Below are 25,134 nucleotides of genomic sequence, written 5' to 3'. Positions count from 1 at the left end.
TCCCCGATGATGCCCTTGCTTGGCTCACCCTTACATAGTGCGCACTATGGTTTCAGGTTGATTCTGACATCAAAGTTACCGGTTTAGTTGAATAGAATCTATGAGCAGTCTGACCATAGGACAACCATGGCGAAGTTACGGGAAAGGCAGTCGGGGTGAAATGGGGAGTAGTGTAACTTGGGGTGGACGGTCGAAAATGTATGGATTGAGTGAGACTGGATCCCATTGGACCACAAGGTCCTGTAGATATCGCCGAAGATATTTGACTGCCAAATATACTGGACTAGAGATTCAATGCAATGGCTACCCAGATGGTATGTAGTGGCGTCAGATATCCAAGGTTCAGTGCGTCAGGCGCAGATTCCTAGGTCCTCTTCAACAAATCGCTCGACACGGTTCATATTCCCATAGGCTTCAGGTTTAGATCTGGACCACTCGTCGTCAGTTTGCTGTGCTGCAGTGGATGCAAGTGTCAGGTCTAATTCTTTGCGTGTATCACTGACGATCGGCTACTTTTTCCGTAAGCCACGGATAACCGGGTCTGCACGACCAGACCAGGAGCCCCGTTGATAACCAGAAATCTCGTGGTCCAGACCTCGAACCTCGAGGAGACTGCAGTGTGAGAGCGACAAAAGGCTAGACGAAACTGAATGGATCTGTTGAGCCGTTACGCAGCTTGTCTTCGTACCCCGCGTTGATGGTGAAGCGTCATTCGACCGGAGACGCAAAGCCTGAGGTCCAAGACTTGGCATTGGCCCCCGTTTCCGTGATGCAGTTTCCTCGGTTCCACGGATACCCTTTCTGAGGTAATTTCCTAAACCAAGGGCCTTGGGCTTTTGCCCGAGCGGGTTTGGACCGAAAAGGAGCCCAAAGAAGCGCCCCATTCGTCATAAGTTGAAACAAGGCATTGGCTAACCTAGGTAGGTGTTACGGGTAACAACTAGTCCGGTCGATGAGACACGTTCACGGTCCGAGAATACGCGCCAATCGTTCTCGTTCAGCCCTGCTCGAGTGCCTAGAAATCCCGGGCCCAGATTGAGTTTTCGCGCCTTTCCAGGTTTCCCAATTTCGAGTTTCCCATATTCCACTATGAGCACACAGGGCCCACAATCAGATGGTGATTCCGTTCGTCAAGTCCTCTGTGGATTCCGAGCCCGGAGTCGTAGGTTCTAGGCTTGAGAAGAAGGGATGCAGGTGAAAACCCCCCAGTCATTCTAGATCATTTGAAAACGGCAGAAGAATATGATTTGCAGGTTGGGAGAGTGGCGATACACAATACACAAGGAGACCCACTAAGAGACCGAGACTCTAGTCGCCAGTCTAGTGATAGCGCACACGGAGTCCCATCACAGGGTCTTCGAAGGGGCCATGGGGAAAATTGGGCAGTGTCCTCAACTACGAAGCATTGGATTGTAGAATAGAGCTGTAAAACTAGAACCGGATTTATTTGAATTGATAGGTGCGAGTTATATTGGGACTGCGCCCCCTCTCCCTAAGTACAATAATACCGTCACACCAAGTCTCAAACTCAGTCCTCCCCTTCCCGGGCTCAACCTCCTCTCCTTCCCCCCATCCAAATCTCACCACCACTCACTTATCCGTCCACCACTCTTCAACTATCTCGACTCGTGTGAAGAGCTGACGTCGCCTTGATCGTCACTCATTCGACGGCGACTCTTGGAATCGGTATTGAACGGACTCAAGAGGTGGCCCGATAGGGCTGCCGTATCAAGGGGACATGACTGGACGCTTCTCCTCCGACCACTCTCGGTCGGCGTCTCGCTCGTCCCAGACTCCTCGACTCTCCCAGGGACAGCCGATGGAATCGATGTCTCGCCACTCCTTCGGTCGCACGTCGCGTCTCTCCAACCCCAATGTCTTTTCCGACGAATACTCATTAGAACCGATCGATGCCGACCGAATCGAACGCGCTCCTAGCCCTGCCTCTGTCGCCTCTTCTACCACCCTCCGCTCAGTCAACCATCCTCAGAAGGCCACCGGTGCGGTTGCCGACAATGAGAACCCGTTCGCCGACGAAGCGCGGGTCTCTATCGATGAACCCCATCGCTCCAGCCTGCCCCAGAAGGGGATGGGTGGCTTCTCCAGTAACCGCAACTCCATCACATCCGCTCACAATGCTCCTTTTGTTCAAAGGAATCAAAGCATCTCTTCCCGATTCTCTATACCTCGTGCCATGAGTCCGTACACCGGAGCCACAGGCCCCAGCCATCCCTACGGCATGTATCCTCAGGTTGGCGTCAGTCGCTCTCCAAGTGTAGGGAGTACTTCGACAATTCGCCCACAGGAACGCCCGCTGGGTGAAATGAACGGCCCTCAACATCCTTACGCAATGTATTCTCAAAATGTTGTTGAGGAAGGGATAGATGACGATATCGTCCCAGTCGGCTTCCCCGGCCACAACCCACCGTATCAGCCGCCAGCTGATCGTCGAGATGACGAGCTGGGTGATATTATTGGGCCTGATGGGCACGCTGAGCCCCTGCCGCCGTATTCACGTTACCCGACAGGTGTTGTTCCAAAGCCTCCTGGTGCCGAGAATATGACCGATATAAACCCACCTCCAGAGGATCAGCATCTCCCTTCCGTTTCAAGAGAAGCACCGATCTCTGAGACCTCCACAAGGGCGCTAATGCCCGACCCATCTGGGAGCGTGAACGGGAACGAGAACGGGTACGAGAACGGGAATGAAGGCAATGAGCGCCGCGATGGCACAAGGGCACCTCTTACTGGTATCATGGCGTTCGAAGAGAAGCTGAAGCAGAAAGGCAAGAGAACCGCATGCTGTGGACTTCCTGTCTGGACACTTGTCCTTATTATAACCGTTTTACTCATCGGAGGTTCCATTGGAGGTGTGATTGGAGGTGTTCTCGGCACAAAGCGAGCTGCCGAAGCTGAGCGGGAAGCGCAACAAAATCAGTCAAAGGGCCCTCACATCGTTACAGTCACTCAAACGCCCCAAATGGACTACTCGACAATGACAAGCACCCCGACAAACCTGATGACGGTGCCGACCGGCCATTACCTCATTCCTGCGATCATGCGGAATTGCTCGCGTATGTGTGTCGAAGGAAGTAGCGAGATGACCAAGGCTTGGTCCTGCATGAACAAGCCGAACGATTTTGAGGTCTATGTGGAAGGGAGTGATCACCATCACTCCATCGTCTTTGTGGACGATGGTCCCACTTCGACTTTCACCTATGGCGCCCAACCGCCTTATCTTCCAACCCCCACACAGAGTTTGACCATGGCGATTGACAATAGCGATCCCAGCATGGGCCCTGCGCTCTTTTTCTACTCCTTTTTCAATAAGCTGGTCATTCTTCCGGACGACACGTTCACATCCAGTTCCGTCTCGAAGCGGTCGTATGTGGACGGAGACACCAACATCATTTCGTCCTTCTTGGATCGCAAGCAGACAGCGGAACCTGGTGATAAGCCGTGGTTCTGTTGGTGGAACAGCACCCTGTTGGAATTCTTCCTCTACGTCAACCAATCATCGACAGATACTTCGTCTGGCAGCGCAGCGACTACCGACAGTGACATGGCGGCCAGCACCGCCACTGGCCGGTCCAGTTCAACCTCGAAGCGTTTTGCTGATGCCGCCGATTATCCTCGGAAGATCAAGATTGAAGAGCGACGCGACCATTCTGGATCCATAGCACCGTACTGCCAGCAGATGCAAGTGCTGAACAACGGCCAAGTGGTTCCCCTCGCAAATCAGATTATTGACGTCAAAGAGAGCGAGCCCACTCCAACCACCACCTACACCAACAGTAATGCTGGCTCCCAGCAGACATACACGGCTCAGGCGTCATACGCAACTCCGTGCTACTGTTTGTCTTTGACTGATTAATGCAATTTTCTGACGTTCGAGCGAGTATCCTATTCTTCATCATGGTCTTTCGGTCCGGGACCCCGGCGTTGGCGTTTGAAACGGCCGTTTAACTAGCATCGGTTTCACGTGCACACGATTGTCTTCCTTCTACTCTGTGTGATTCTATTTGATTCTTGTTCTCCGAAACTATCGGCTTCATGAATTTTTTTTCAGCCCACACACCTCATCTACTCTGCTATGCTTTTTATTGTCCTACGTCGTACTACCACATGATACGATCCTCATTTCCCTGCAGATTTCTCTTTTACTGGGTTATATATCGTCTTTTCTACTCTATTCATAGTTGAGTGATTCCGGCGTTTATTGGAGGCTGTTCAGGTACCGTGACATGTTTGGTCATTTTATAGTTGCCGTTTTACCTCTTATTCTGCAGAGCTGGTATTCCGACTCTTGTCGATGTTAGCATCCGATCTGCAATACAAGATAGGCGATTCGTGGGAACTCTTGGTCAGAAGTAGATCCATTGTAGTGATCAGTAAGTAATATTTGACCCTGGTCGAGGTTTATATCTGGACAGGTTTCAAGATGCTTAACTGGGCATGCGAAGAGTACCTGACCTATCCAACATGCCTATGTACCCTTTTACCGACGGCCCCGGCGCCTATGAGTGCTTCGGCCGTGGACAAAACAAAAGTCATCGAGCAACCCCTCCCACCTAAGCATTCCACTGAAAGGATGCCGCGTTCTCAAAAGTGCATATATGCTTACAATGTTAGCAGCCAAACACATGAGCCTGGACCAAATACACACTTGCTAAGAGTTTTCTGTTGCTTATCATGAACCTTTCTCTCCTATCTTCACCTCGCTCTAAACCCGGGGAAGCCCTGATTCCCGCCAGTGACTGCCCGCGTATGACTAACCTTACCACGTGACCGGACTGCGACCTGACGCGCCCGAAGACAAGGGATGTCGTACTGCTGTAGAGAAGGAGATGGGCAGACAGCCGCTAAGATGTCACCTGTATATTCAACATAGTGTATAAGTTTAGCTGAATAGGGCTCGAGTGCCTCATAAAGCCCACAATGGTATGAGTTGTGCCTTACTACCCAAAGCTCCCTCTTGACACCTGAGGCAACAATAGTTCCGACACCTCGCACCTTGCACACGATCCTATCCAACCTCTCCATCTCCGCCATCCCATTCCCTTTCCACCCCCCATCCTTTTCTCCCGATCCCACGATTTCTCGGTATCGCATGATCTCTCTTCTATCCGATCGGCAATATCGACTTTTGTCCACTTGCGCCATTCCTACTCAGAATCTGTCTTTGGACCCCCCAGATCAAATGATCGCGTCTCCTAGATGACCTTCCCTCCCCCTCACCCTTCCGCCCAATCGTCGATTGCTTCTGGCACCGATAAATCTTCCTCGACCAGGCCTGAGATTGGTGCCTGGGGTCGGTCCACACCACAGTCCGGCATTCGTCGTGGGTTGACACCTCTTGCGACCAACCTTTCCTCCTCTACCTCTGCTTCCTCCCGGGGCTTGGACGCAGGCCCTGGGGTTTCAACACCGTCGTCCTTCTCTGCCGTTCTGAGCTCCACCAGGGGTCTCTCAGGCGGCAGCCCGAAGCCCGCACCCTCACCCTTCTCCTCATTGCAATCTGGCTCTCAGCAGTCGGCTCAATCGCTCTCGTCTCCGAAGTTCCGCGCACATACCCCATCTGCAGGGTCCCACTTCTCCTCTGCAACAGGATCCATCCAGGGCGTTGGAGGCACTGGGGGAGGTGGCGGGCCGGGTTCTTCCAGAGGGGCCGCCTTTTCACCACTGTCATCTGGCACAACTGTGAATTCGCCTACAGGATTCGCATCTGATAAATCAAGCTCCGCAGCCCACTCTAGCCAATCGTCACTTGCAAAGATCTCGATCGCTCAGGTATACCTTCTATTGGACTCTATTACAGAGAAGGAGGGAAAAGAAAAGTGGGAGACCAAGGCTGCTCAAATCCACAAAGTAAGCCTCCTCAAACCAAATGCCTTTCGCTTTATTCGTGCTAACAACCGATAGCTTGTGACATCCAACGGAATGGAGGTCTTTTCCAAGTACTTTCGCCGTCTCCTCACAGGCAATGCGCCTCAGATTTTCCCCGGTGTGAACAAGTCTGTCGAAAATGCGGGCAACTATCTTCTCTTGGTCCAGGAAATGCAAAAGGTTTCCTCGGACATCGAACAAGCCCAGAAGATCGCTGAGACGGTAGATACATCTGAGGGAGACATCTTCCGTGACTTCGATCTATCGACGTTCTTGGACCACTTCCGTCTTGACCCCATTGTCAAGGTGGCACTTGCTTTGGCTTTCAAGATGACGAACAAATCCGATCTCCGAGCCAAGGGTAAATTTTTTTGCTTCTATTGTATTGAATCTGCTGGTATGCTAACATTCTACTCAACCCAGCTGACGCCATCCTTTCGAACTCTGTCACTCCCTTCTTGCAAAGCCTGGCAAGTCCCTCCGAAGCGACCAAGGATTTCCCCACCTCTTTCCTTGGAATGACGATCGAACGATTCATCCTCTACCCCCCACGCAACTTCAGTGACGAGGTTAAGGGCAAATTGGTCTTTGCGTCCAACCTGCGATACCAGAAGCTGGGCTTGGATATGCCATTTGAAGTGTCTTCGGCTTTGCAGATGTTCAATTTTGTGAACCCTAGATACGTCCTTGTAAGGCAACTTCATACCAAGGGACCTCGCGTCACTGCAAGCACAGAAGCTTTAACAGAGGCCATTAATGCAGCGGGACCTGACAGCTGGAGTGAGGAGCATCTTGCTAGTGCTCTCCTATTTATGATCCTGTCGCAATACTGGCAGCATTTCTCATTGGAGACTCTTCTGAGCGCCTATACGGAGAAGCAAGTGAACTGGCCTCTTGTGATACGGAGCTTCGATCGTGAGGGGTTGAGAGTGGACCCTAAACAGTTTGCTAAGCTTTATAATGTCCTCCGCGCCACCGCAGCAGATGAACCCTCTTTGGATGTCCAGAAGTTGTGGGGCGGTGACTGGGAGCACCGTGACACACAGTTATCTTTCTTGACTGCATTTGTGGCCTCACGTGCAGACGCTTCTCAGATTCCTAATCTGCGGGCAACGTTCCCTGCAAATTTCTTTGAAGACGCCCCAGAGATCGTCAAGCTGCAGGGTGAACGTGCTGCCAAGTCACCCCTTAGGTCCATGGATGCCATGAGGGCCATCTTCGACCTCACCCTGTTCTCTGAGGCTAACTGGGCCGCCTCTGAAAGTCAACTTCTCATCAAGGCTATGGTTCAATATGATCTCCCTGTTTTCCTCGTTTCTGCACTTGCCCTCCTTGCCCTCCCGCAGCCATGGACCCAACTTCAAAAGAGCTTCGTTATACGGACTTTTGTTGTATTTGTTTCCAAGCAGGAGGATGGTTACCAGCTGGCGCTTCATGGAGCCTGGCACAAGGATAGGCAATGGGTTTCTGAGCAGCTGTTCACTCTCTTCTCTTCTGATCCCACGGTCACCGAGTTGACTTACGAACACGCAGTCGCGTTTGGATGGCTTGAGTTTCTCCTTCAATTCACCAATGGCCTTGCACTTGACCTTGCTTGCTACTGCCACCGAAAGGGCTCATTTGATCTTGAGCAGTGGGTTCGGGGTGCTGCTGAAAAGACAGCTGCTTTGCAGTCTTCCAACTCCGCGAACATGACCATGGGCAGTCTTTTGTCAAAGTTCCTGCGGATCAAGGCAGAGGATGAGCTTCACGTGCAACGGAAGGAACAGCCTGGCCCTCAGATGGTCACTCTTGCTGTGAAAACTGTATACACCCTTCTGTCTGTCTTGGAGGAGTATGTCGGCGACCGTGAAAACCTGACACCTGTCCAACGTATCTGTATTCAGACGTACCCCAGGCTTATCAACTACGGTGAAGGGTTCGACGATATCATTGATACCAACGGTGAAAATGGTAACACTTTACCTGAGAACATTGACAAGCAGATGCAAGAACTGTTTGGCAAGATGTACCACGAAGAGCTGTCTCTTCGGGAAATGTTAGAGCTGATGCGGCGATACAAATCATCAAAGGAGCCTGAGGAACAGGAGCTCTTTGCATGCATGGTCCACGGCTTGATCGATGAGTATCACTGCTACCATGAGTATCCGCTCGAGGCGCTGACAAAGACGGCGGTTATGTTCGGTGGCATAATTAATTTCCGTTTGGTCGACGGCATTACACTGAAGGTTGGGCTCGGAATGATCCTGGAAGCTGTCCGGGAGCATGAAGTGCACGATCCTATGTACAAATTTGGCGTGGAGGCCATTGAACAATTGATCAACCGTCTTTCAGAGTGGGCTGGCTTTTGTCACCTTCTTCTTCAAATCCCCACCTTGCAAGGAACACCAATTTTCCAGAAAGCGGAGGAAGTCCTACGCGAGGCAGGCGATGCTGGTGCCACGTCCGGATTCTCAGATCTAGCGGTTCCTCCTCTCCTTAACGGGATGGAAGACTCCCCCACCGCTGACGGCACGTCGCGCAAGTTCCGCTCCGTTTCCGTTGACCCTGCTCGCTCCGATCTCTTCCAGGACCCCGACGAAGATGTACAAGACAAGATTTTATTCGTGCTAAACAACGTGTCCGAGCAAAACATTGACGAGAAGATGGTCGATCTGAATGAAGCTCTACGTGACCATCATCACCAGTGGTTCGCCGCGTACCTGGTGGAGGAACGTGCCAAACTTCAACCCAACTTCCAGCAGCTCTACCTCGACCTTCTTGGCCGCATCGATGACAAGACCCTCTGGAAGGAGGTCCTTCGCGAGACCTACGTGAGCCTCGCGAAGCTTCTGAACTCCGAAGCAACTCTCACTTCCTCCCAAGATCGTGGCCACCTCAAAAACCTTGGTGCTTGGCTGGGCTCGTTGACAATCGCGAAGGACAAGCCTATTCTCCACAAGAACATCTACTTTAAGGGGCTACTCTTGGAAGGATACGACACCCAACGTCTCATGGTCACGATTCCCTTCACCTGCAAGACTCTCGTGCAAGCCACCAAGTCCAGGGTCTTCAAACCTCCGAACCCGTGGCTGATGGACATCCTGCACCTCCTGCTTGAACTTTACCACTTCGCTGAGCTGAAACTCAACTTGAAGTTCGAAATTGAGGTGCTGTGCAAGGATTTGGACCTCGACCACAAGACCATCGAACCAGCGGTCTTCATTCGCGACCGCACTGCTCATGTCGAAGAAGCTTTGCCGGCTGCGAGCATCCCGCAAGGCCTCGAGCCCTTCGAGGACATGGCTATCGGCAGCATCAACCAGGGCATTCGTAATGAGAGGCTGTCGCCAGCATCAATCATGTCCACTCTACCAAGCCTTGACAAGATCCTTGTTCTGCCCCCGTCGGCTAGCAGCATGGTTGATCCCACTATGTTGCGACAGATTGTCCAAACTGCCGTGGAGCGTGCTATTGGTGAGATCATCACCCCGGTTGTGGAGCGCTCTGTCACCATTGCTTCCATCTCGACTGTCCAGCTGGTCTCGAAGGACTTTGCCATGGAGCCCGATGAAGAGAAGGTCCGGCATGCCGCTGCCACCATGGTCCGTCAACTTGCCGGTAGCCTGGCCCTCGTTACTTGCAAGGAGCCGCTAAAGGTCAGCATGACCAACTACATCCGGGTCATACAGCAAGAATTCTCAGAGCAGCCTATGCCTGAAGGCTTGATTCTAATGTGTGTCAATGACAACCTGGATGCCGCATGTGGTATTGTTGAGAAGGCAGCTGAGGAGAAGTCTCTTCCCGAGATAGAGAAGGTGATTGAGCCCCAGCTGGAGGCCCGTCGTCGTCATCTTGCCAGCCGACCCAATGAGCCATTCATTGACTCCTCAATGAACCGCTGGGGCCTCTTCATCCCTGAGCCTTACCGCCAGAACCCCGGAGGTCTCAACAAAGAGCAACTGGCCATCTACGAAGAGTTTGCCCGTCAATCCCGAGGGGCCAGTGCCGCTCACCCGCAGAACGCTTCAACTGATTCCGGTCGTCAACTGCCTGACGTTCTCCAAGAATCCTACCCCGCCATCCCCAATCTTTCTACTCCCGCGGAACAACCTGCTGTTCCTCACCGAACCCCCCAGACACAGCACGCAGTCTCGCAAATGCCCGTTCACGCCAATGGGTTCCTTGACGCCCAGGCTCCTCGCGACCGAATCGAGACCCTCATCTCTGAGCTCCAGGAGTCTGCTCGCAGCGCTCCCGAGGAGCACGTCAAAGACCTTGGCAGAGAGAGCACCGTTCTTCAGGAATACAACCAGGCATTGCGTGCCATTCTCGCTTCGCCCAACGGAGAAGAGTTGGCGCGACTGACGTCTTTGAAGGTTTGCACCATTCTCTACTCTCAGTCCACGGACTCGTTGGAGATTGAGGTCCTTGTTCACCTTCTTGCCAAGCTTTGCGATATGTCCACATTGATCGCACGTTACACCTGGGCCCTTCTGGCTGAGCTTGACGATGAGCACATGTTCAACGTGCCCGTCACTGTCGCTCTCATCGATGCAGGCCTTTTGGACATTCGCCGAGTGGACATGGTCCTCACCCGCCTTATCATGCAGAAGAACACCAGCTCTCTGGAGCTGCTTGACAACCTGATGGACCGCGTTCTCTTCAGTGACGAGCCTTCTGCTCTCAGATCGGACTTCTCGGGCAGCTTGGAGGCCATGAGTCAATGGCTCGCCGAAGATGCTAATCTGGCCCCCGCTCTCGAGATCATCCGCAAGTTGCGCGATGTTGGCATCCCTGAGGTTGTCAACTCGCTTCTCACTGACCGGGCGCGCTCCAAGCGCGACCAGATGGAGTACATTTTCAGTGAGTGGATTGGCATCTACAAGGCCTCTGGTGCCAATGACCGCACCTACCTGTCCTTCCTTCAGGACATGCACAACCGCCAGGTGATGAACAGCCAGGAGGATTCTGCTTTGTTCTTCCGTCTCGCCATTGACATTTCGGTTGCCATGTTTGAGCACGAGTATCAGAATCCCGCCGGAGGCAGCCTCGACGAGGCATTCCTCTACATTGATGCCCTTGCGAAGCTCATTATCTTCCTGGTCAAGTTCCAAGGCGAGAGTGTCGGTGCTGTCAAGGCCAGCAAGCCCGCTTATTTCAATTCAATTCTTGCTACTCTGGTTCTGGTTCTGAACAATCACCAGGTCATGCGTGGAGAAGGCTTCAATCAGCGTGTCTTCTTCCGTCTGTTCTCCAGCATCCTGTGCGAATACTCCATGGCCGGCCTCCAGCACAACGAGGAGCACCAGGGCATGATCTTTGCGCTGGCTAACAAGTTCCTGTCCATCCAGCCTCGCTACGTTCCTGGCTTTGTCTACGGATGGTTATCTCTGGTCTCCCACCGCGTGTTCATGTCTGACATGCTCAACATGCCCGAACGCGCTGGCTGGGCTTCTTACTGTGCAATCATGCAGGCCCTGCTTTCCTACATTGGCGAACAGCTCAAGGCTGCTAACATCACTTATGTCGCCAAGGACTTGTACAAGGGCGTGCTTCGCATCTTGCTGATCCTGCATCACGACTTCCCCGAGTTCGTTGCTGAGAACCACTTCCAGTTCTGCAATGTGATCCCCGCTCATTGCGCCCAGCTTCGCAACCTGGTCCTCAGTGCATATCCCTCTTCTTTCCAGAAATTGCCCGATCCTTTCAGGGAGGGTCTCAAGGTTGAACGGATCGAAGAAATGCGCGAGATCCCCAAGATTGCTGGCGATATCGCTGCGCCCCTGCAGCAAGCCGACATCAAGGGCATCGTTGATGCCGCTATCCAGAATGAAAGTGTCTCTGAGACTGCGGTTCAGCAGATCTGCGAAGCTGTTCTTAGCCACGATGCCAATGACACCGCTTTGTTCTACGCTCCCATCAACGTGGACGTCGTGCTCGTAAACGCTCTGGTCCTGTACATTGGCCAGCAAGCTGCAGTGGAGCATGCCTCGAAGAGCAACACTCGCTCTGCATTCGAGAACTCGACTCACGCTGCCCTCTTGGAGGCCATGGCCCAGAACATGCAACCTGAGGCCCGCTATTACTTGCTCAGCGCGATGGCGAACCAGCTGCGATACCCAAACAGCCACACCTACTTCTTCAGTTTCACCATTCTGCGACTGTTCGGCGTTGACTATTCTGAGCAAGATGATTCCGACATCCGTCAGCAGATCATCCGTGTGCTGCTTGAGCGCCTCATTGTCCACCGTCCTCACCCATGGGGCCTGATCATCACCCTCCAAGAGCTCCTCCAGAACCGGAGCTACTCCTTCTTCCGTCTCCCCTTCATTCAGGCGGCCCCCGAGGTATGATAAAATCCCCTTCCCTGCTACTACTCCATAAGCTTTGGATATACCCATACCTGCCATGACAAATGCTAACAGTGTCCTTGTCCAGATCGGTCGACTGTTCGATGCTCTCCTCCAGCACATTCAGCAACAAAGCCCTCGCCCCATCGCCTGAGGCTAAAGCTGTGCATCTACCCTCCTCTCCTCCACAACTTCTCCAACCGGCAGCTTGATGCCGTACTCCACTTCTCAATGTATTTCTTCACGGAGTTTTCCTTGTTTTCACGTTTTTATTATTATGTCTCACGTTACGGCCGGGGTGGCCGTGGGGATGGCATGCATCTTTCCTATGTCACGATTTCCGCATGACTTGAGATACTATGATATTTCTCGCGTTTCAATGCCGCGACTTGTAATGATAAAATTGTAAAAGCTGGAGTTGAATGGTTCTGCATACGGTGGGAATTCTTAATTCAATCTATCATTTGAATTCGTGTTGCACATGTGGGGTTTTCTTAGGCATTGTGGCTGCAGACTTGGGTAAATGTAGATGAAACAGCCCCTGGGATTCTTCATCGCACAGTTCGCTAAATGCATAGCTTTCTTTGAACAATATAGTTCAATGTCCTTGTACCGTGTCTGAAACTGAAGCCAGGAAGCTCAACGTGGGCTGCCAAGGTGGAGTTGCGATAAGGAGACCCGCGTTGCTGCTGCCGAGGAACTTGCTTTTAACATCATCTTTCCCCAGCCTCCAAAATGGCTGATTCGGAGTATTCAGACACCGAGTATGACAGCCCGGCAAGCTCCCAGGCTGTCGTCAAGGTCGATTTCTCCCTAACCTCGTGGTGTACTCGGACTGACAGTCAACAGGACGCGCTCCTAGCCCCGTTCCGCGTGTTGTTCTCCAAGACGGCCCTCCGCATATACCTAAACATCATCCTGTTCAGCGGCGCCACGCTGCTTCTCCTGGGCATCTCCGGGATCGCCTACACCATATTTTACATGAACTTCATCCCAACCGTCGGAGTTGATCGCGTCGTCCATCTGCAACATGAGTAAGAATTCGCGCTCCAGCTTCCACAGCTCCAATGACGTACTGACATTCTAGAAGCCCCAAACAACACCCATGGGGCACTGCTTCCTTCGAATCAGAATTCGTATCTTCCCAGCCCTACGATGTCGCCGTGGTTCTCGATATGCCGCGCACGCCCAAGAACCTCGACGTCGGGAACTTCATGGTCGATCTCACTCTCTACGCACACCAAATAGGAGGATCTGTGATCCCAGTTGAGACCAGGAACCCGATTTCGCAGTCCCGCCGACCGGCCATCTTGACTTATTCCTCGCCGCTCGTGGATCTCGCACGGAGGGTGTTGCGTCTGCCGCTTTACCTAGTTGGATGGCGCAGGGAGGCCGAGATACTGGAGGTGCCGATGATGGAGAAAGTCGAGTTTGCGCGTGGTACAAAGAACTTGCCGCAGAACTTACGACTTGAGATCCAGAGCTGGAGTGAGGTGCAAATATACTCTGCGCGGGTGGAATTCCGGGCTAGATTTACAGGGCTACGGTAGGTTTTCTTCGCTCCTGATTATTTACGAAAATATGCTGACCTGAACACAGATGGTGTATGTATCGCTGGAAGCTTACTTCCTTTGTAGTATTCAGTTCTCTGTTCTGGACTATCTCGATGGGCTCCGCTGGTTTGACTTGGTTCGTCTTGAGCTTGGTTTTGCAACCCGCTCCCATCGAAGAGCAGATCAAGGAAGAAGAAACCGAGCGAGTGAAAGATGAGCCCGAAGATGATGACTCCTCTAGTGAGCATGTCAAGGTCAAGGAGGAAGAACCCGAGAGAATGCTGCAGAGCTACCCACGCGCTGGCGATGAGGCAGCTCAAGGTTCAGGCCTTGAAAGCGCAGAGGCGCGAGGCATGCAGAAACGGCGGAGTCGGTTACTCGAGGATGACCATTAATGTATGAAGATGGTGTGCTGTTATGCGCCCAAAATATACCCAACGCGTAAATGACGAAGTAAATGCCAAGTCCCGATCAAAAGGCCCCCGCTGCACGGGCAAATCTCCGATTCCGCTTTCCCTCCAATTTGCAATTGACCGATTCACCATGCACATTCTGGTAATTACGAGCCGTATAAGCTATCCCTGAGTCTCTCTGACTTCTGTCCAGGTTACAAACGACGACGGTCCGCCGTCGAACCAGTCCTCACCCTATGTTCATTCGCTCGTTCGCTCGCTGCAAGCCGCCGGCCACACTGTCTCGGTCGTTCTCCCCCACCAACAGCGATCATGGATCGGTAAAGCGCACATCATAGGCGCATCTATAAAGCCAACTTACTTCCGGCCGGGCACACTTCACCAGGAGGATGGGACAACACACCACCTACCGCGGGGTAGCGACGGCGAGCCCGACGATGGCGGGGACGAATGGATCTTGATTGATTCCACACCGGCAAGCTGCGTCCAGATCGGTCTTTATCACTACTTCCAGGAACGAGGACCGATCGATCTTGTCGTCTCGGGCCCGAACTATGGGCGCAATACCACGGCGCTGTTCGCATTGTCGAGCGGGACTATCGGTGGTGCCATGGAGGGTGCTGTCTGCGGCAAACGATCCATTGCCTTGTCATATGCCTTCAGCTCGCGCAACCATGACCCTGTGGTTATCGCTGAGGCTTCGACTCACTCGGTCAAGTTGATCGAGTACCTATGTGCTAACTGGGTCGATGGCGTTGATCTCTACAGCGTCAACGTTCCCTTGGAGCCTGGCGTGAGCCAGAATAAGGTTCTCTATACTGATATGCTGATTAATAAGTGGTCTTCTGGAAGCTGTTTCCAGGTTACCGACCCTGCTGCTGCGGATGATCCCGAGCTGGATGAGCAGCGGCTTCGCATTGCCAGTGAGACTGCTGGCGAGAAGCCTGTTCCTGCTAGCGAGCCCAACAAGACACGATTCCAGCACAAGCACTTTAAGTGGGCGCCAAGTCTTCAGGATGTCTATCGCAGCGTTGAGGAGAATGCTCCTGGGAATGATGGCTGGACTGTGAAGGAACAGATGACTAGGTTTGTTATTGTTTCCGGGTATCTATGTTCCATCCTAACCTTTCCGCGCAGTGTCACGCCTCTTAAAGCCTGCTTTATGCACGCGCCCGGTATCGCTGGTGAGATCAAGCTGTGAGTGGAGTCTAGGGCATGATGGCTACGACGAGTTCGATTCAGATATACGAGATACATGGTCCATGCACTTTAGATATCTGGCCTAGCTGATAGACATCATGCCCCCTTATCTATTTTGCAATCAATGGGATTCTGATTGCGGTCATGTAGATCAGATAAACAGCCCACGGAAAAGCCTACGGTGTACTCCATCGTTGACTGTGACGATCCGTATGTCCAAGACCTGGTGCAGAAAGCACTGACCCGCCGTCTTGGTAATTTGGTTGATATCAGAACCGTTTCGTCTCTGGATGACTTGCCGGATCGCTCAGCGCCCGTCTTCCAATACCGTGAATACGAACGCATCGAATTCGAACACGTCCTTGTCCGGCCCACGACCTCTCTCGCGAACGCATACGTCATTCGCAAGGCTCTTATTCGCAAACATTACCTCTCCAATACGGTTGCCAACTGGATTTCGAAAAACCCAGACAGTGCTCTGCAGAAACACTTCAAGCCCGCATTTGACTTCGAGCTTGACTACGCGGAGTTCCTAGACGATGCCTTGCTGGAAGCATACGAACTGCGAGAGAGTATGGACAAGAATGAAGAAAGACCCAACTCGGAGAAAGAATGGTGGATTCTCAAGCCTGGCATGAGTGACAGAGGCCAAGGCATTCGACTCTTCAACAGCGAAGACCAACTCCGCGAGATCTTCGAAGAATGGGAAGAAGATTCCGACGACGAAGAAAGCGGCTCAGAGACCAAGGAGGACGATGAAGATGAAGATAAAGACGAAGATACAGCACACGACGCAGGTATTGTCACCTCTCAATTGCGCCATTTCATGGCCCAGCCCTACATCGACCCCCCGCTGCTCTTGCCCTCGTCTTCGAATCGCAAATTCCACATCCGCACCTATGTTCTTGCAACGGGCGCGTTGAAGGTCTACGTCTTCAAGGAGATGCTTGCTCTTTTCGCTGCGAAGCCTTACTGCCCACCTCATGAGGAAGAAGACGAGGTCATGGATCTTGCGCGCCATCTCACCAATACGTGTTTCCAGGAAGGCGGAAGCTCAAACGAGGGCAGTGTGCGCCGATTCTGGAATCTCGATCACCACGTTCCTGGCCTCACGGCAGACTGGAAGGAGAAGATCTTTGAACAGATCTGCAATGTTACCGGTGAAGTATTCGAAGCTGCTGCACGGGGTATGATGGTTCATTTCCAGACGCTGCCTAATGCGTTCGAGTTGTTTGGTGTTGATTTCTTGGTTGATGCGGAAGGAAATGCGTGGTTGTTGGAATTGAATGCATTCCCTGATTTCGGACAGACTGGTGAAGAGCTTAGGGAGGTTGTTGTTGGGAGGCTGTTTGAGGAGATGGTTGATGTTGCCGTTAGGCCGTTCTTTGGACTGGGAGAGTCTAATGAGCATGGAGATATGAAGTTGGTGAGGGATCTTGATTTGGGGAGGAAGGCATAGATGGTAGCTTGGAGATACGTTTGTGTTGGTGCATTCGGTACAAAAAAACAGCATTGAGATTGGGTTGGGTGGTTTGGTAAATAGGCGTACAATAAAGATGATTCATGGAGTATTCTAATTTTGGGGGTGGAGGGTTGGCATTAGATAGGTGGTTTCAATGATCTACTCAATTTGATCTTTCGCTCTTCCAGAAGATCCGACCCTCGAAAAGTCGGCGAGCTGTACGAAACACTGTTGCAGCGGCGAGGGTGCCGTTTTCTTCGAAGTTGGCACCCACCAGAAGATTTCCACTTGCGTGCCCAATTGTGATGCCTGCATCATTAATGGGCTCCTTCCCTGCGACAATCTCTGCAACAGTACTTCCAGGGACTCGTGCAGCGGCAGCTAGTGCCAGAGCAACGGTAATGGGAACGGCCTTGTGTGGTTGTCCCACAGAAAGAGCACGAGCGAGAAGATCCACCTCGGCAGAAGTCTGCTTCGGTTCTACATCTCGATGATCAGTTGCAGATGGCTCCGCAACTATCGCAATCTTGGGTATGCTCCCCGTGACCGCAGCAAGGGTATGCGCAAGGCCCATCTTGACGCCAGCCTGGCGACGGATCGAATCCAAGCGTGTAAGAAGACCGGAATGGGCGGTAATCTCGTCCGGTGTCAAATTGCCCTCCAGGCCGAGATCTTCAGCGCGAACAAATACGCAAGGGTTCGCGGCATCTATGCACGTCGCTAAAACACCATCGATGGTGTCTGTCACATTCCCTGTGGGCAGCAGTTTCCCCGTAACCGAGCCGGCGGGGTTAATAAAGTCCAGCTGTACGCGCGCCGCAGTGCCAGCAACTCCATCAATAGAGAAGTCGCCATCTGCAGCAGCTTCACCATCAACGACAGGGAAGGATGAATGGATGATCTTCCCGGTATTGGTGTTGTGAATGCGAATCGAGACGTTGCCGTGATTCCTCTCCAAGGGGAACAGCCTCGAATCAATAGCAAATGGCCCAATGGCACTACTCATGTTCCCGCAATTGCTGGAATAGTCTACCTCTGTATTCTTGATGCCTAGCGACACAAAGGTGTAGTCGATATCTGCGTCGCGGTGGGTGGATTTGCCAACCACGCACACCTTAGAGAGGCTGGAGATGCCGCCTCCCAGCCCGTCAAGCTGCCGGCCATATGGATCTGGGCTGCCGATGACACCGCGGAAGATTGAGTTCCAGTCTTTTCGATCGTGTGGAAGATCTTCCTGTTTAAACAACACGGCGCGCGAGGTTCCCCCGCGGTAGTAGGCGGCTGGTAGACTGCGCTGCTTGGTATGCAGGGCGCGTCTTGAGGTTAGTGAAGCGGGCATATGCAGGCGTTGTATCGAGTCTGGCAATCGCATTTTGGGGTGTTTCTTGTTGGGATGTCGAGAGAAGAAAATAGGTTGAACATTGTTGGGGTGGGTGTCACCCGCATTTCCGACGAGCGGAGCGGCGCATCCTCACAAGTAGATGCCGCGAATCCGGGGTGAGGTATACTCTGGTGAATAGTGAAGTACGCTCTAATCCAGAGACCAGGGTCAATCAATCATTGCCAGAGTCATTCTGCATGGCTAGATTGCACAATATGAAATGTTTGCACGACTTGACATCCCTACGCTTGCTCCAGTCATACCTAGGTTTTCTCCAGTTTTGTAGCCATCATAGGAAACGCTCCACCTTCCACGACTGGATTCCACCCCGCATGTTCTCTCGGTCCTCAAAAAAGGGCTTGAAAAGTGTCTGAATAATTTTATCTGGCTGGAATTTCTCAAAGTACTCCCCAGTGTCCGGATCGATGATTCTTCCCGTCACAGTCGGCATACCAACTAAGATTTGATACTCCTGCGGGAGTGCCTGAGCGAACAATCGAGTGATTGTTTGCGAAGCAGACTTAACTGCACTGAGAGATGCCATCTCGGGATTTGGTGTCTTATCGAGAAGCCCGCCGGTCACCAGGAACATCGGCAGCTCACCCTTCGGGACACGGTCTAGCTGGGCATTGTCACGGAACCACTGGCCAGTAACGAGGGTTCCAACGGCAGAAATTTTGAAATCGAGCTCGAGAGTGTCAGATTGGAGAGTAGTCACCGTCGATTCTGATACACGAGCAGCATTGTAGCTCAGGACATCTAGTTTGCCACCTAGTTGCTGTAAGCACCAGTCAAGAGCTGATTTCAAAGCGGGCGCATCGCCGGCATCTGCGGCTCGATGAACTACTTTTGAACCGGAAGCTCCAGAGCGGCGAACTTCCTCGGCAATGGCGAAGAGGTTGTTCTCTGATCGCGAGATCAGACCGATATGCCAGCCGAGAGTTGCAAGCCATATCGCCAGTGATCGGGACATGGATGAGCCGACGCCCACGATGATGATGCTACGACCTTCACTGACTGTCATTATGAAGGTGGGAATGGTGTAGCTTTTTTGCTAAGGATGAGAAAAGGTTGGCGTGGAGGACAAAAACTGCCAAATAAATGGGTGGTGAGCCACCTTGTCATACACTCCTCCCCTCTTTCCATGGCTCGCACAGTGATACTACCCACTGAAAGCAGTGGCAGTTGCACACTAAATCACAGCAGACTCACAGACCTATGTCTGGTATGCTGTTTGTTTAGCCCTTTTACCGCGCTTCAGGGTCGTGGTGCATGTATCAACTAGAAGCCCATTTGTCGAGATCGCGCATGCTTCTGTTTCTCCCTACATCGACCCACCCCCGTGAGATTCACTAACTCTTCGATAGATAATGACAGCATATTAACTGATTAATGCGTAATTTGAGACATTTGACAAAGGGCAGATTCAGCACAGAGTTTGGGCCTAGAGTCCTCGAGAACGTGGATTTCTCTTCGCGGATATTAATCGATGCAAGTCGCTTGACATGTATTATGTGCAGGCATTCCAAGTATGCGAAGTCGACCTGACTGTGTCCTGGCCCAGAAGCTTGCGAAACTCCAACTAGTGCCTGCCGCAAGGACCAACAGCAAGGACCAAATCACTGGGGCTCAATTATGATTTGCAATATACCGCGAGATTAATCTTTACTACGTGAGATGAGACTGCTGCGGACATCGATGATTGATCATCAAATGGAAGGAGAAACTTGTTTGGCCCTCTAGTGCTCTGCGTATCTTACGCTCGGTTCGAGCCGATCCTACGGAACCCAGGCCCGTAGAAGACCGCGAAAAAAAACCGCAGAGCGTTTTATGTACCTGGCAGCAGTGCGATTCTCCCTTTCTCGAGAAGTTGCTTTGGATATAGTCAAGACGGCTTGGACAGTGCTACAGCCATACTCAAAATTAGACTTTTCCATATATCCTCATTTCTTGACCTCTGACTACGAACATTACTGTCAAGTGGATGTCACTGATTTCTCTGGTTCTTTGTATGTTGTTCCACAGGTAAAGCTGCCCCTCCGCCGAGCCACGATGAGATAGAATTTAAGCCTGAATCTAATTTGAGGCAGTGATAGCGCTTCTGATCTTCTCTTTCAATCGCGGGATCCCTAGATCGGCAACCACTCTCAGCCCGTTAATTAGCCGAGCTAATGAATTATAAACTCCTACAACAATGGGCACCTTCACAAATATATTCGTGCCAAATATCTTCAGCTCATCCTGAGTGTTTTTTTTTCTTCCTCATTGGAAGCTGTTCAATATACTTCGGGATTTCTCCTGAAAAGTATGCAGGTTGCAATTGATGCTCACACGGTTTCGAATCATAATTTCTTAATCCCATAGAGACTGCGCGTACGACATTTATATGTCGGATAGGAAAAAAGCTATTAAGATCTATATAAAGAGCAAATCTCATTCCCAAGGGAGTCGGAGCGCTACGTTGAAACGTGGGTGCATCGTGTGCTCGATGTAAGAAACTTCTAAGAGCGTTGAAAAAGTCGCCATGAGTCGTTTTAACGAGTTCCCACGTGTGTATGCCGTTTGATGCGCTATGCAGGCATGCCTACCATCCAACTCGCTAAATACCTCATAGAGATTATTACGTATGAGCAGTCAGGAAACGAACGGTGGTCGGAGTTTTCCGAGTCTGAGTCCAAAGTAGACTCAGCCAATGGCGATACTTCCCGTCGATTTTGACCAACCACGGCCCACTCCGCACGACTTGATGGGTCTATAAAATCTTCACATTTGAGGCGATCTGAGCTTTCGGGTCGCCCCGTCAATGGGGAGAGATATGAGGAGACAAGTTCCCCGTCATGATGGTTTCTGTGGCTGAGATCCCCGCACGAGTCGATATCGTCGACCTACCCGGACATTGTGGGCATCTCCATTCCGGCCGCGGTGGCGTTGGTATAGCGTGCCGATCAATTGATCGTGCTGTCATGTCTTCAACCTAGCAGCCTGGAATCTGATCCAACAGCGTAAGGGTTTACATACTTTCCTGGATGATATTATCGGAAAGACGTGATACGTGAACTATCGGGGATTTCCTTATTATAAAAGTCCGCCGGTGAGCAGGATACAAAACAATTGGAGTCAGTCCCACTTTTCCTCATTGCCCTAGGCCCACAACGAGTTCAAGCGCCGAGCCTTAAAAAAGTTACCTAACAGTTGCAGAGCCCTGGAGATCTCTTGGAGTTAGCCGAGCAGAGCCAGTACAGGTCGGCTTACTTAGTGCATAAGTACATATCAATGTGTCCACCTTGAAACTGAACGTCAATGTGCGCAGCCTTCTCTCCACATTCTCCGCATATGGTCTGCTAGTCAGGTTTAAACATTGACTCCCTTCAGTTCCTTTTCTGAAGCGTTTCTGTTTGTTTCTGTTTTGGGTTGAATTTTTCACGTCTGAGTCATGACCTCCCAAGGCGTGGCACATGCTGCCACAAACCATGTCGCCGATACCAATTGGGATGCCGGCAAGGAAAGGCCACATTCTCCATCGGGTTCTTCAACTTTCAAGGACAAGACAATGAAAGAGTTGAGTGATGTCGAGCATCAGATCGCCACTGCCGGAGAGGCAAAATATAAGCGTCTCGGATGGAAGCAGTTGACTCTCATGCTCATTGTCGAGGCCATTGCACTCGGAGCCCTATCTATCCCTCAAGCATTTGCAACATTAGGAATGGTCACTGGTGTCATCTGCTGCGTTGGCATTGGCCTCATTGCGATCTACACCTCATGGATCATCGGTCAGGTCAAACTTGCCTATCCTGCAGTGCAGCACTATGGAGATGTCGGTACCTTGTTGATGGGTAGATTCGGTTACGAGCTGTTTTCGTCCGTGTTTGTGATCCAATTGCTCTTTGTGATCGGCTCACATTGCCTGACTGGAACTATTGCACTCGCCGATATCACAAAGAGTGGTGTCTGTTCTTTAGTATTCGGCGTTGTGACGGCCATTGTTCTCTTCTTGCTTGCGCTCCCTTCATCATTTGCCGATATCACGATTCTCGGCTACATTGATTTTGCCTCTATCATCCTTGCCATCGGCATCACGATCATTGCCACGGGTATCCAGGGCACCAATTCGCCCGGTGGCTTAAGCTCTGTAGCTTGGACTGCTCTGCCTAAAGAGAACGTGACATTCTCCGAGGCCTACGTCGCCATCGGAGACATCGTGTTTGCTTACTCTTTCGCAACGTGCCAATTCTCCTTCATGGAGGAAATGCACACACCCAAGGACTTTACCAAGTCTATCTGGGCACTGGGTCTGATTGAGATCGTGATTTACACCATCACTGGGGCCGTAATCTATGCTTTTGTTGGCCCAGGCGTCCAGTCCCCTGCACTTTTGTCTGCCGGAGACACCATTAGCAGAATTGCCTTTGGTGTGGCCCTGCCAGTTATCTTCATCTCGGGCTCAATTAATGCAATTGTGACTGGTCGGTTGCTGCATAACCGAGTCTTCAAGAACAGCGTTATTCGCTATGTCAATACTCCCAAGGGCTGGATGACGTGGATTGCTTTCATTGCAGTCATCACTATTCTGGCATGGGTAATTGCCGAAGCTATTCCGTTCTTCTCGGACTTGCTATCTATTGTTGCCGCTCTGTTTACGTCTGGCTTCTCCTTCTACTTGCCTCCTATCATGTGGCTGGTACTTCTCCGCAAAGGATCTTTGTTTTCGGGGAAGAACCTGCTTATTGGCATCGTCAACTTCCTGGTGTTCCTCTTTGGACTGGCGGTGCTGGTCTGTGGCCTATACTCCAGTATCGATGACATAGTAAGTTCTGACCTGAAATCTGATGAATTGGATCAATTTACTAACTCCGCTCACAGAGAATTCAATACCGTAACGGGAGCATTAGTAGCCCGTTCAGTTGTGCCCAGACATGATATATATTATATGGATGCCCTCGATTTCGGAGTGGCTCAAGCTGTCAGAGCTTTTTTGTGACATTCTAAGCAAGTTTATAGTCCTGAATATAAGGGACGTGTAATATCATTCTATCTACAGTTTAATGCGTGTACCTTTAAACCCTTCAACAGTGTGAGCAGCTATGCCAATAGTTACTTGCGCAGCCGCTTAATCGTCGGGCCCATAGCTTCACCAGCCCGGAGAGCCTTCATGGTCTTCTCATCAATGTCAAAGCGCTCTTGACAAAGCTCAACAACCTGCTCCATCAGGGTCGGCGGTACAACCACGACACCATTCTCATCGCCTACGAGGATATCCTCCGGGTAAACCCAGAGATCATCCTTGAACTGCAGCGGAATATTGATCGCAGACGCACGAGTAAATCCATTTGATCCAAGAACGGCCGTGCTGCGAGCGAAGACCTGTTGAATTGTTTAGTTTGAATGATCTTCTACGCAGATACTAGCTGGGTAGAAAACGCGTCACATACGGGGTACTTCATATCGATATGCTCTTGAGTATCTCTCATGCGACCATCGATGATGGTTCCTAGACTTCCGAGTGTCTGCGCCCGGGTCGACATCAGGCCGCCCCAGCATGCGGAAGGAAGCCCTTTGGGCTGCTGGATGTACATGATATGGCCTGCTTTGTTCGCGTCCGCGAAGTGAATAGGAGGCGTCGGGCCGGGACTATTCGTCTCGACCATCTTCACTGTTATCGCTGGTCCGTAAAGGCTGGTTCCACTGCCCGGCGAGAACATCTGGAGGCCATCCAGGAAGCCGCCGTAAGGGTGCTTGAGCTTGACGAGCGCATCGCCAATCTGGTGCGCTGCGTTAATGGATGATCTGGAAATGCAAGAGCGAGTATCATACGTCGCAGGTGGTGAACCGTTTCAGGCCCTGTAGGGCTTTAGAAATGGTCATGGTGGGGGGGGGGGGGGTTGCAGAATGAAGAATGAAGCTTCGAGCTTCGAGCTTAAAGTTGAACGGGTCAAATCCGATCCCCACACGGCCGACATCCGGTACTGTAAAACCAAGGTAACATCGCACCCTGACTCATCTGTCAATATCAAGCCATTGTGTTCCCCGGAATATACGAGACATCTGCGGACCTTCACATTTTCCCACCATCATCTCCCCCATTTCCAACACCACCAATTCATCTCATCAATTCACTAATCCACGAATTCAACATGATCCGACCTGTCGGAATCCCCATCGAAGCAGGCACTGCTCTTCCGCCGCCTCGCAAATCATTCACGGGACGCTCAGTATCTCTCGAGCCACTTTCTCCAACCCATATCGACGGTCTATGGGAGATAATCGGCCAACCAGACCAAGTCGGCGTCTGGACCTACATCCCTACCGAGCCGTTACCCGGCAAAGAAGCATTCACTGAGCTTCTGACGGGTTTCTGCAAATCCCAAGATCCAGTATTCTACGCCCTAGTCGACCCATCCGGTAACCCACTGGGCTTCTTCAGTCTGATGCGCATGGATCTAAAGAACCGCGTCGTCGAACTCGGTTATGTCATTTTCTCTCCTCTTCTACAGCGGACAACTGCTGCCACAGAGGCGTTCTATCTAATCGCTGCCGCTGTCTTCGGGGAGCTTGGGTATCGTCGTCTCGAGTGGAAATGCGATAATCTAAATGCGCCATCCAAGAAGGCTGCCGCGCGGTTTGGCTTCACCGAGGAAGGTGTTTTCCGCCAGCATTTGATTATCAAGGGCCGCAACCGGGATACGGCCTGGTTCTCTATTGTTGATACCGAGTGGCCGGGGTTGAAGAGCTCTTTTAAGAAGTGGCTTGATCCGGTGAACTTCGATGTTGATGGTAATCAGCTTTGTTCGTTGACTTCTTTCCGGGGCGCTTGACGTGGTGTATATTGTAACTAGATGGATTGGAATAGAAAAAGATAGTAGATCTAGATATAGACCCGATGATCAAGGTTCTCATTTCTCACAAGATA

The 25,134-nt window shown here is 51.6% G+C and overlaps 9 protein-coding genes across 9 annotated transcripts; 6 read left to right on the top strand and 3 right to left on the bottom strand.

Annotated features, from left to right (window-relative positions):
* Positions 1–1,738: 1,738 nt before the first annotated feature.
* N7443_010655 (uncharacterized protein) lies at positions 1,739–3,874 on the top strand (the record flags this gene model as incomplete). The annotated part of the gene is made up of 1 exon (XM_056890711.1): positions 1,739–3,874. The coding sequence occupies one exon, from the start codon at positions 1,739–1,741 to the stop codon at positions 3,872–3,874; it is 2,136 nt and encodes a 711-aa protein (XP_056737202.1).
* Positions 3,875–5,217: 1,343 nt separating this feature from the next.
* Positions 5,218–12,372, top strand: N7443_010654 (CCR4-NOT core subunit CDC39; the record flags this gene model as incomplete). The annotated part of the gene is made up of 4 exons (XM_056890710.1): positions 5,218–5,868; positions 5,923–6,247; positions 6,310–12,215; positions 12,307–12,372. 4 exons carry the CDS (start codon positions 5,218–5,220, stop codon positions 12,370–12,372), a joined length of 6,948 nt encoding a protein of 2,315 aa, XP_056737201.1.
* Positions 12,373–12,953: 581 nt separating this feature from the next.
* Positions 12,954–14,166, top strand: N7443_010653 (seipin; the record flags this gene model as incomplete). Its single annotated transcript, XM_056890709.1, has 3 exons — positions 12,954–13,252; positions 13,309–13,764; positions 13,818–14,166. 3 exons carry the CDS (start codon positions 12,954–12,956, stop codon positions 14,164–14,166), a joined length of 1,104 nt encoding a protein of 367 aa, XP_056737200.1.
* A 148-nt stretch (positions 14,167–14,314) lies between these two features.
* On the top strand, positions 14,315–16,843 carry N7443_010652 (uncharacterized protein; the record flags this gene model as incomplete). The annotated part of the gene is made up of 4 exons (XM_056890708.1): positions 14,315–14,326; positions 14,378–15,270; positions 15,322–15,381; positions 15,535–16,843. 4 exons carry the CDS (start codon positions 14,315–14,317, stop codon positions 16,841–16,843), a joined length of 2,274 nt encoding a protein of 757 aa, XP_056737199.1.
* Positions 16,844–17,009: 166 nt separating this feature from the next.
* N7443_010651 (DUF453 domain protein) lies at positions 17,010–18,218 on the bottom strand (the record flags this gene model as incomplete). The annotated part of the gene is made up of 1 exon (XM_056890707.1): positions 17,010–18,218. One exon carries the CDS (start codon positions 18,216–18,218, stop codon positions 17,010–17,012), a length of 1,209 nt encoding a protein of 402 aa, XP_056737198.1.
* Positions 18,219–18,516: 298 nt separating this feature from the next.
* N7443_010650 (uncharacterized protein) lies at positions 18,517–19,251 on the bottom strand (the record flags this gene model as incomplete). Its single annotated transcript, XM_056890706.1, has 1 exon — positions 18,517–19,251. One exon carries the CDS (start codon positions 19,249–19,251, stop codon positions 18,517–18,519), a length of 735 nt encoding a protein of 244 aa, XP_056737197.1.
* A 2,409-nt stretch (positions 19,252–21,660) lies between these two features.
* Positions 21,661–23,144, top strand: N7443_010649 (uncharacterized protein; the record flags this gene model as incomplete). Its single annotated transcript, XM_056890705.1, has 2 exons — positions 21,661–23,031; positions 23,088–23,144. The coding sequence occupies 2 exons, from the start codon at positions 21,661–21,663 to the stop codon at positions 23,142–23,144; spliced, it is 1,428 nt and encodes a 475-aa protein (XP_056737196.1).
* Positions 23,145–23,318: 174 nt separating this feature from the next.
* On the bottom strand, positions 23,319–24,089 carry N7443_010648 (RraA family protein; the record flags this gene model as incomplete). Its single annotated transcript, XM_056890704.1, has 3 exons — positions 23,319–23,588; positions 23,657–23,986; positions 24,039–24,089. 3 exons carry the CDS (start codon positions 24,087–24,089, stop codon positions 23,319–23,321), a joined length of 651 nt encoding a protein of 216 aa, XP_056737195.1.
* A 269-nt stretch (positions 24,090–24,358) lies between these two features.
* On the top strand, positions 24,359–25,039 carry N7443_010647 (GNAT family N-acetyltransferase; the record flags this gene model as incomplete). The annotated part of the gene is made up of 1 exon (XM_056890703.1): positions 24,359–25,039. One exon carries the CDS (start codon positions 24,359–24,361, stop codon positions 25,037–25,039), a length of 681 nt encoding a protein of 226 aa, XP_056737194.1.
* Between the last annotated feature and the right edge of the window lie 95 nt (positions 25,040–25,134).

The sequence above is a fragment of the Penicillium atrosanguineum genome, assembly GCF_028827265.1.
Source record: "Penicillium atrosanguineum strain IBT 20685 chromosome Unknown utg000008l_segment0_segment0, whole genome shotgun sequence".
Lineage (NCBI taxonomy): Eukaryota > Fungi > Ascomycota > Eurotiomycetes > Eurotiales > Aspergillaceae > Penicillium > Penicillium atrosanguineum.
This window is presented reverse-complemented; position numbering and strand designations above follow the sequence as displayed.